Source organism: Anopheles merus, chromosome 2R (assembly GCF_017562075.2).
Source record: "Anopheles merus strain MAF chromosome 2R, AmerM5.1, whole genome shotgun sequence".
In the NCBI taxonomy this organism is placed as follows: Eukaryota; Metazoa; Arthropoda; class Insecta; order Diptera; family Culicidae; genus Anopheles; species Anopheles merus.
The window spans coordinates 45,685,601-45,696,262 of record NC_054082.1 but is presented as its reverse complement, the minus strand read 5'-3'; the positions used below and the strand labels follow the sequence as shown (position 1 = coordinate 45,696,262).

The following is a 10,662-nucleotide window of genomic DNA, read 5'->3' as shown; positions in this document are numbered from 1 at the left end:
AGTTAGGTGCAATGGGACGAAGTGGGCAGGAATGGGCATGACCTACCCGACCCAGAACCGGACGCGGACGAAGTGGAACTAGAGCTTGGGGAGGGTGTGGCGTGATGTGGCGATTGGACGCGCTCCGCCAAGCCCGCTGAGACCTCCGATGGATGGGGCTGTGAAGAGGAACAATAATGGCAGGGCATTAGTCACACAGACACTGGCACTATCGGTGTATCTGTCCACCGCTGCTGGTGCTCCAAAGTGCTCGAACTCGAGCATGGTACTACAGGGGAAATGCTTATTGCGATGCCAACCAAAAACAAGCCGGCAGCTACGGCCATGAGACAGATGGCAAGTGGTGTTGTGGTTTCTATTACTGGTTTGTGTGTGTGTGTGTGTACGTGTGTGAATGTGAAACAATGTGGAGTGTATCGTACACGAGCAGTAAGTGTGTCCGACCGTCAAGGTCAACCTGTGAGCAGACGACGAACCCAGACCGGCATTTTCGGTGTGTTGGCTGCAAAGTTAATTCGCTTTTGCATATCATATGTCACTGTATGTGTATGTCAGTTTGTGTATGTGTGTGTGTATGTAATTGTTTGTGTTGGATTGTTTGTTGGTTACCTGTTGGCCCGCTTGTTGCAAGGCTCGATGCGATTGAGCTAACTGAGCCACTACTGATTGATACTGAAGAGTGCTGGGAGTGGCTGAGAGCAGATGCTGACCGAGCGTTGAGGATGTGGTTGATGGATTGTTGGCTGCTGTACGGGGCTGTATAGACGGTGGTACCGACGACTGGATGTTGCTGCTGCTGCTGCTGCTGGCCAGGGCGTGCGGGCTGCGGCTGCTGATGCTGGAGCTGATGGAGCTGCTGGTGGCCGCCAAGTTGGTGCTGCTGGTGCTGCGCAGCTGCTGCTGGATGTTGGAGCTGCTGCTGCTGCGGTGGCTGATGGTGCTGCCCAGCTGCTGCTGCTGCTGCTGCTGCTGCTGCTGCAGCGCCGCCGACTTGCCCGCTTGCAACGCACTGGCTTTGTTTCCACGCGGCTCGACTGGCTCGCCGCGCCGACCTGTCTACATAGGACTCTGAATTAACCACGAGATATTGCGAGTTCGGTGTTGAGAAGAACAGTTTGGCTTCATCAGTGTGGTTGTCTTTGTTGTCGGCAGTTTAGTTTTGGTTTGGTTTCTCGCTTGTACGAGACAACAGAAATCGTTGTGAAGAAACGGCGTTAAAGAGAGAGAGGGAAAGAGCGATAGAAAAAGAACGGGAGGGAAAGAGGCCAGGATTTGGGGGAGGGATCAGAAGGTGGGCAAAGCTCCAGTGAAGAAAGTTTGATAAAGATAAAGGGTGAGAGTGGCAAGGAAGGAAGGAAGGAAGGACTTGTACATCGAGTCACAACGATTGTAGGGAGGGGTACATGCGTTGATTACAGGCGTTCCACATCGACACATCTTGACTGGGTCCAACTGTCCGTGCAACTTCGACCATGCATGCGTCCTTGCTCGCTCCGTTTCGCTCCACCCCGTTCTCTGCCACTAACCAGCTGCTTACTACGAAGGACATTTACATACACAGTGAAAGGAACACGCCACTCTATCTCTTGGAAGCATACAAACATCCCCGATGTACAAGGAGGAGATACACACAGGGACACAAGCACACACAACAACACTTAGCTAGTTTATACGGGGAACGACAACATCAACAACACAAGGCTGCATTGGCATTTGTCAAACAGGTAAGCACAGACACAGACAGAACGTTCAGTAGTAGTAGTCAACATCTCAACACAGGCACATCCCGGATGGACAGCAGCGCCCGCAGCGTCCCAGCTCCAGCCCGGCCGAGTTGACCGAGCGCACTCCGCCTGCCACTCCGCGCTCCAACCGTTCGGTGTCCTCTTTTACCGTGGGTCAGCTCTATCTCACTCACTCACGCTCAATGTGTTCGCATCGTCAGGGCCCAATTGGACCACCCTTGCCTCTGCTCGCGCGCCGGAAAGGTGTGAGTTCGTGTACGCTCGTGTGTTTTTGAGAGTTTCGTGTTTACTGTTTCTTATTTTGTTTGCTATCTGGGCGAGTGAATGCTGTGAAGATGATCCATTCATAAGTGCAGTTTTTGATTTTTAGTTGTTGTGTTTACTCCAATTACGATATGTGGCGCAACCCAAAACAACAAAACAAAGGCAGGGGATAGAAGTAAGTAAAAGGGATCCCCTCAACAGCTGCACTTCTGTAGTGTGATGTTGAAGAGATACAAAAATCATACGTGTTTCTGGGTGCAGCTCAATGAACGCAAGCAAAGTACAGATAAAAACACCTTTTGGATGGAGCGAGTGAACTGCTAGACAAACGCGCAAGATGCTGCTGTGTAGCATTCATCAACGAAAAGAAAAAAGGATCGCATGCCTGGTAGCAAACATTGCAAGAGCCGGATGTGCACGCGTAAAAGGATTAAAATAACGTAACCAAATTGCTTTATGAAGAATGAAAGCAGCCAGAATATTAAAAAAAAAAAACAACCAAACGAAACGGGTGCTAATCCTCTACCACGGAAGCAGCAGGGAATTTGTGAGACGCGAGGTGGTTTAAGTTGTTTATGGTTTGCACGCGTGAGCCGACAATAAATGTTTCGGGTGTAAAGATTTATGTAATTTGGAGGACCTTTCGCGTGCAGTTTTTTTTTGTTTTGTTTTGGGTTTTGACTGCTTAGCACGTTCAATAAAAAGTCCAGCGGTTCGCGGTCGCGGTGATGTGTAAGTTCGATGAGTGCGAGCATGAGTGAGTGAGTGAACGAGCGAAAAAAGAGCACGAAACAGTATGGCCGCAAACTCCCAGAAACGGGGACAAAAAGCTCGCTTCCGGGAGTCTTTTTTTCTTTTCTTCTTTTTTTTGTTTTGTATCAATGAATCATTCTCGCACACACACACTCTAGGCTGAATGATTTAAATGGTGACATGGAACGAACGAAGGAAGCAGTTATACATTCCAACTTTATCAGGGAGAGAGTAAAGCCATACGCATGAAGGTTCTGTATATGGCCATGAGAACGGCAAATAGATCTCGTCTTTCGCTGTGGCATTATTGAACAAAGCGGAAAACGTTTCACAGCACAAATAACATTAATGAGATGTGGCTATATCTACGAAGCAGGACATACACATTTACTAAGGGAATCTGAAATCGAACTAAAGGGAAACTACGTTTAAGGGGAGAGAAATACGTATAACATGCATTGTGAAATGGCAATTAAGGTAATGTTGCGGCATTATTATGATTCCTTCATGTACAAAATAATACAAATATGTTAATTGGTCATTCTTTGTTTAATAATAAACCCTAAACCACTGCATATGAAGTTTTGTTTTTCTTGAGGGGAACATGGAACAATCCAATAATGGGGCCCTTCACGATTCTAGTCAGTTTTTTGTATGGAGTTTGACAGTTGGAGGCTGAAATCATGTAAACACTCCATACAAAATCACACATAAAACTAGCCTGCAATTTTCAGTCTAGATTATTCTAGCCTCAAACCTAGAATTAGATTCGAGTACCTGCTCGAAAAATGGCAAAAAAGGTCGTGTTTTCATTTATCCTAAAGTACATTATAGAAATCAGGTGGTGGAATCCAGAATCAAAGTGTATGTAGGTGGTCTCATAGTATGTTTTTTAAAACCAAATTTGAATATCACTTTTTGGCAGGATGGGTGATTTTTTTTTTTTTCAAACAAGCTTTCTGGAGGCTTGACAAATACACAAAACACTCTTAAAATCTTCATTCAGAAACAGAAGCGATAAAAATCAGCCTTTGGATAAATTAAATAAATAAATTCATACACCTTGGGATTAGCCCACCTGTATATTATACCCACTTAGATAGCTGCTCGAAAACTGCTATACAATGCAAACAGCTGACAGTTCGAAATTTCAGCATACGTTTTAAGTTCGGAAAGGGCCCCAATGGCAATATAGAACAATCCGCAATGATTCTCGCCAACTACATAACTCAACTTTTGAACTCCACAATTTTCGACTTTATTTTGAAACTACATACTATTGGGGTCTTTCACGATTCTAGTCAGCTTTTTTATATCGAGTCTAATAGTTCGAGGCTGAAATCATTTCAACACTCCATACAAATCCACACACAAAACACGTACAAACATACATTAAAGAGTTCAAGTGGTGGAATCTAGAATCAAAGTGTATGTAGACCAGGTGGTCTCAAAAACTGTTTTCATAACCAAATTTGAACATCACTTTGTGATAGGACGGGTGAAAACTTTTGCTCAAACAAGCATTCTAGTAGATTGACGAAAACAAAAAAAACACTCTTAAAATCTTCATTCAGAAGCTGAAGCGATAAAAATTAGCCTTCTAAATACATTCACCTTGGGATAAGCCCACCGGTATACAATACCCACATCGATAGCTGCTCGAAAACTGCTATACTATAAAAACAGCTGATAGGCTGAAATTTCAGCCTACGATCTAAAAACTGAAAAAGGCGCATTTTGGGAATTACTAATTAATTTAACAAAAAAATTAAATCTATCATATTGCGCTTCTACCACACACAACAATTGGTTTTCAATTGATTTGTAATAAAATTGTTGTTTATCTATTATATCTACAGCAATACAGCATTTAAAATCAATTTGCACAGCTGTAAACTTTAGAAAGATGACCATGTATAACATTGAGAATCTTGACTGAACTTTGTTATGTATTTAGCAATACTTGATGCACATTAAATCTAATACAGTCTAGCTGGATGTATTATCTAGTGGTGGAAGCATGGAATCGAACAAACTCGATTCCGATACCGAATTCAGAATCAATTTAGGGTTCCGGTTCAGGAGCCGATTCCGGAGTTAATTCCGGAGCCGAATCCGAAGTCGACTCCAAATCTGGAAATGAATCCGGAATCGGAATGGGCTCCGGAATCAGAAAATGTTCCGAAACAAGAATCAGTTCCGGAATCGGAATCGATCTCGGAATTGCAATATGCTCCGGAAACGGAATCAAAATTGACTCCAGAATCTGGATTAGCTATCAATACATAGCATCAATGGACCCAAACGCCTATTCTTATGGAGATGCCGAAACTGACTCCAATTTCAAGTCCGATTCTTATTACGGATTCAATTCCGATTCTATTCCGATTCTGGAGCCGATTTCAATTCCGGAACCCGATAGCGATTCCAATTCTGGAGCAAATTCTGATTCCAGAAAACTTCGAAGCTAGCCGGAATCGAATCCGACGAAAACTTCATTTTTCCCATCATTAGTATTATCATGTTCCGTGTTCAATTATTAATCAAAACCGATTGGACCGAACTTGGGTCTGTGCTATGAAGCAATGGTTGAATCATTAAATGGAAATGTACTCAATCATACCCTAGTCTTTCACACTCATCTTACAGTACAGACGAGAAACTTCATTGCAAAACGAAACGATGAATATTTGAGCGATGCAATGAGAAAACGCAAACAAACAAAACGCAGCATAAACGCTAGCGGCAGCAAAACAGAAACAACAACATTAAAGAAACTGTACACAAAGAAAAAACCCAAACAAGATTGATGATAACGGTAGTAGTGCTTACGGATGGTCAGGTACGGCTCAACACAACGTATAACAGCGAGAAACGAACAATAGTGTGTATAGAGATACTTTTTTTTTAATGTGTGTTTAGCTGTGATTTGTTTTTTTTTTTTATTTTGTTCTTGACGAAGAGAAGGGGAAGCGGTTGTACGGTTTGATTGCTAGCGGGGCGCATAAGAATTACGTTACCTGAAGTGGGAGCGCCCGTGCCCGTGCCCGGCTGGGGCCAGATCTGCAGCAGGTACTTCAGCACCGCGATCGGTTGTGCGTGATCGATCTCTTCGTTGGCGCCGACGCTCGCCGAATGCAGCATCAGCGGTGGTCCCAGGGCGGTCGCCAGCGCCTGGGCCGACATTTTGTTGCGCTCGGCAGCGGACACGACCAGCGACAGGTGGTCGAGCAGGAACACGAGGGTGGCCTACAAACAGACAGAGAGGACAAGTCAGTCGGTTGATGAGCGGTTAGTTGTGCTGTACACACGATTGTCCACTTACCCTGTTCGCTCGTGGCAGACAGTCCAGAATACTGAGCATGAGTTTGGCATTACCCTCGGGATCGTCCGGCAGGCAGACACCTGGGAAAAGGGTGGACAAAAGAGAGTGAGAGACGGGTCAGTACTGGTGGCGTGCACTGAGCGACAGCACTACCTAGGGCGTCCACAGTCATCTGGAAGAGACACTTGGTGAACAGTGGCTCCGGCAGCTCCCTGAGATAATCCTTCAGCACGCCCGTGATGACGTTGATGTCGGGCACGTGCTCCGGTGTCAGCTCCACGGCGCGGCTGTTCCGCTCGAACGCCTCCCTGTCGGGGGTTGCAAGTAGTTCATTAGCAAGGCAGAAAGCTCCCGACTGAACCGGCCATTAGCGGCACTTACCTTAGCAGTCGCTTCTTGGTGGCGGAACCGCAGAGACGATACAGACCGATAATGTCCAGACCGCGCCGTTCGACCTCCTCGACGCAGCGGCGCAGTATGATCGGGACCGGCGCACAGCCCGGCGCTCCCTTCGATTCACGCGTGACCACCGTCTCGAGATCGGCACCGAACAGCGCGGGCACGTTGCCCCGGAGGCTTGGCAGCCCGCGGCGCCGGAACAGCTGGAATGGATCCGTGTGCCGCAGTCGCAGATAGATGGTGCCTCTCGGTTCAACCTGCAGCAGGCGGGTAGAATCGTGCATTAGATCGTGGAGCGTGAAACTCCCACTGCCGCGCAAACGAACTTACCTTTAGCGCTAGCTGATGTATCGGTGATTGTCGTAGCAGGGTCGTGAGCGAAAGGGCGCCACGGTAGCACAGCTTGTGCCGGTGCTGCGGGTCCCAGGAGTAGACGAGCACGTCCAGCTGCTTGTTGCACACCAGGTCCAGCTCGAACGACTCGTCCCAGTCGAACTGCAGATCGCCGGACCGGACGACCGTGCGCGCCTTGTGGATGCGGTCGCACTCCAGCACGCAGTACAGGTCGCGGATCAGCGGCTGCTGGATCTGGGACGTTTCCGACATCGCCCGCAGGCCCCGCCCGGCCAGCAGGTGTATCCACAGCATGCCCGACATGCCGACCGCGTCCACGACCGGCTTGTCCAGCTTGTACTTTGTGTACTCGGCCGGATTGATGTCGATCTGGCGGTGCGCCCGGGGCAGCGTCGTGCTGGGCGTCGGCGCCGGGCTCTGGTGGCCGGTCAGCGCTGCCACGACCGAGCCCGGCACGCCGCCCACGCCCGCACCCTGCGTCAGCTCGAGCAGCTGTCGCATGCGCCGCACGCTCGGCGATCGGATCGACGACGGGCCGCCGATGTGCTGCGAGGACAGCGAGCGCACTGGCAGCGAGGACATGCGCGGACCGCCGGCCGCCATCGAGTGGCGATCCAGCGTGCCTCCGACCACTCCACCCCCTGCGCCCGCCCCGCCCATGCCGAGCCCCGTCCGGCTGCTGTAGATGTGCTCGGTGTTCTTCAGCACGTCGTGGATGTTCTCCGCGCTGCACGAGAAGCGGTGGGCGCGCTGCTGGTTGAGCAGGTCGCGCGACGCCCGCATCTGCTCGCAGATGGCCGAGCTGCTCGGCGCCCGTCGCAGCCACGCCCGGTACTCGTCCGAGGTGAAGATGGACGGGCTGGCCGTGATGCGGTTGCGCAGATCGCGAATGTCGCGCCGGATCGGCAGCGAGTACTCCGGCGCGGACACGTTCCCGTCCGCCTCGTCCTGCAGCCGATCGGTGATGCGGCCGCGCAGCCCGAGCCGGGTCGCGCCGGGCCGTTCGCGCGGCAGCGAGTTGAACTTGGCGAACTCGGGCCCTCCGCCGAGGGCCTGCGTGCTGCCGCGCCCTCCCATCGTGCCGCTGGCCGCCATCGCCGGATGGTTGTAGTAGTAGTAGCTGGGCCGCGGCCCGATCGTCGCCTCCGTGTCGCTCGAGTAGTCCAGGGCGGGGCGGGAGCGACGCTGCAGCGAACCGGTTGCGCCGAGCGGCGACGGGCCGTACTTGGGCGCGCGGGACTGCGGTGGCGGCGCATCGTACCGCCCATACCGCCCGAGCGTGCCGCCCGCAATCGGCGCCGCCCCGACCAGATCCGACTTGAGGCTGGAGCGGGCCAGCAGCGGATGCCGCCCCAGGGAAGCGTAGTCGGCGTACTCGACGCGCGGCAGGTGCTGGTCGGAGCCGCTGCGCGGGAACCGCTGGTGCGACTGGCTCATGGCGACTCCGGCCGGGCCGGCCGACATGCGCCGGCTGGTGGTGGCCGACGGGTAGAACGCGTGCACCTTCTCCGCGAGGCTCTCGAGCGTGCCCGCATTCTGGTAGTAGGAGTGGGACGTCTGGAAGCCGCCATGCATCCCCTTCGGCTGCTCCGTGATGACCGACGAGGGCGGGGCCGGCGGCTTGTATCCCCAGTTGGGCGTCTCGGCCGGGCCGGGGCCTCCGCCCGGCCCACGGCCCGCCCCGTAGTACAGATCGAGCTGCTCGCTCTGCGGACTGTAATTGTTTAGGCCCAGTCCCAGGCGGGAGCGCGACTCGGTCATTTCGCGCCCATCGCCGGTGCGACGCTCGCGCGAGGAGCGGGAGGAGCGCGGCGCCCGATCCGAGTCGTCCAGGTCCTCGTCGCGCAGGTCGCGCTTGATCACGACCACTGGCGGCGGTTTCTGCTCCGGCCGGGACATCTGCGGCGGACCGGGCGAGTTGGAGCCCCGGTTGCCGCGCCGCTGACGGATGGCGAGTACGAGCCGGCGCGGTATCGACATGATGATGACCACGTCGTCCAGCGACATCCGCGTTACGTCCACCAAATTCACGGCCAATATCTCGTCGCCAACCTGAACGGATCGAGAACGAAATGGGAGAACAGTAGATGTAAGCATTACACTGCGGCGACGTATCTAATGTGATCGAGGTGAACGCAACAATCGTCTTCCAACGGTTTGAATGGTTTGAGCAATTTAAATGGTTTGAGTTACACATTTGACTGCGCCTAAAGGTAGGCAACCCAGTCGGCAGATGAAGCTAAAACATATGCCGCGTGGGTTGCCTACCGCTAGGCGCAAGCAAATGTGTAACTCAACCCATTTAGAGCAAGCTCCTCTAGCAAATGCCAGCAACCATAAGCTACAGCGCGAAAGCTTCAACTGATGAGACATTCCGAATCAGCCTTGTCACTATACTAACCCCTTTTGCACATAAAACGTCACCATCGCTCTTATATGCTATCAACAGCAAAAAAAAACACACACACAAAAAGCCCTCCATTCGCTTTCAGCCATTGCCATGCGCTTCGTTGACGCAACAGTCTTATCGCGTCACGGAAAAAGAAGCAAAAAATGCAAAATATTTGCGACCCTGGACCGTCGCGAGGCTGGAAGCACGCTTAAGGGAGGCACAAAGCTCGCAAGGCTGTCCTGTTTTGTTCTGTTTTGCTTCGCGTTGCATACGCAAGACGAAAGATGGGTGTCGCTGGCGTGTTGTGGCTGGGCGAGCCAAGAAAACATTTCCTTTCAAGTATCTTGCAAAAGCCCGCTCGACCCATTCTCCCGGGCTGGTACGATTTTTTTCTCATAAAAAGAAAACATGCACACACATACACACGCGCGTGCGCATACATGGACACAGACAATAAAGCAACAGCGTCAGTAACATTGTTGACGTGTTTTGTACTCATCTAGTGGCGCGTGGCACTGCTGAAACGTTTCATTGCACCGCTTCATGCCTGCCTGCTAAGCTGGCATTGCAAAATACGAGGGCGGTGTGATTGCTTGAAACATTTTATAAATGGTGTGGTTAGCTATCATCTCGTTACACTTGGCTCGTAACCGTATTAAAAGCTAGAGCTCGTTTACCCGGTTTTCCTTATTTCTTTCTTGCTCGTTACAAAAAATAGTTTACATAAACACATCAGAACCAGGCATGGAATCTGTGCCACCCGTTCTGACCAACCGCGCTGTAAAGAGCAGCAGCAACACTATCAAACGAACATGCTCACCATTTATTCAATTGTCCGGCCATCTGCCACATGCACAAAGGAGCAGCAGACTTTCTGGCCGTTTCCGACCAACGTCGAGCCTGGCCCTTGTACAGAGCGACCCGTTACACGGGTAATGGCTCTATTTATCTTTCGATTGCCGAAGCAGCTTCAATCCAATCAGGTCCGTCGCCCAACCCTACACCGTGCCAACAGCGTTCCGGTCAGGCCGCGTGGCAGATTATTACATTTCGCTCCTTACGTTTATCCGCTTTTCGTCGTCGGGTGGTGGTTCGTTTTTTTTTTAAGCCAACGGTCTAAGGCACCATCAGGATCGTGCATTATGTAATGCGATTGGCCGTGAGTGGTGAAACCCTTTCAGCAAGAAAGGAATAAGACCCATCCAGCGTATGGAGACGCCTGGTCGGCCGGAAGCATCGAGCAGCAAATGGAGACGCCTGGTGGCCCACTGGCAGCATGAGCTTTACAGCATGGAGCTGGTGGGGGAACGACATTATAGATACCAGAAATAGTCCCATTAAAGTTTCCATTTCTAGGTTTTATTGTTTTTCCATCTTTTAGTCTGTTTTTTCTTCTTTTCGTTGGTTATTTATTTAACAAAACAATCTCA

General features: G+C 51.0%; 1 protein-coding gene across 9 annotated transcripts in view; it reads right to left on the bottom strand.

Moving 5' to 3' along the window:
- LOC121590700 (rho GTPase-activating protein 100F) overlaps nt 1-10,662 on the bottom strand; it is a 47,372-nt gene that overhangs the window by 12,487 nt on the left and 24,223 nt on the right. For 5 of the 9 annotated variants that reach the window (XM_041910596.1, XM_041910599.1, XM_041910597.1 and 2 more), the window contains 7 exons: nt 6,817-8,892; nt 6,469-6,743; nt 6,238-6,395; nt 6,088-6,167; nt 5,783-6,011; nt 610-1,052; nt 47-158 (listed from right to left, as the gene is read on the bottom strand). In XM_041910596.1, the coding sequence (XP_041766530.1) occupies nt 47-158; nt 610-1,052; nt 5,783-6,011; nt 6,088-6,167; nt 6,238-6,395; nt 6,469-6,743; nt 6,817-8,892 (3,373 nt within the window). Of the gene's footprint in view, nt 1-46; nt 159-609; nt 1,069-5,782; nt 6,012-6,087; nt 6,168-6,237; nt 6,396-6,468; nt 6,744-6,816; nt 8,893-10,662 lie in introns of all 9 variants that reach the window. The other 4 variants (XM_041910600.1, XM_041910602.1, XM_041910603.1 and 1 more) reach the window with 2 other exon arrangements.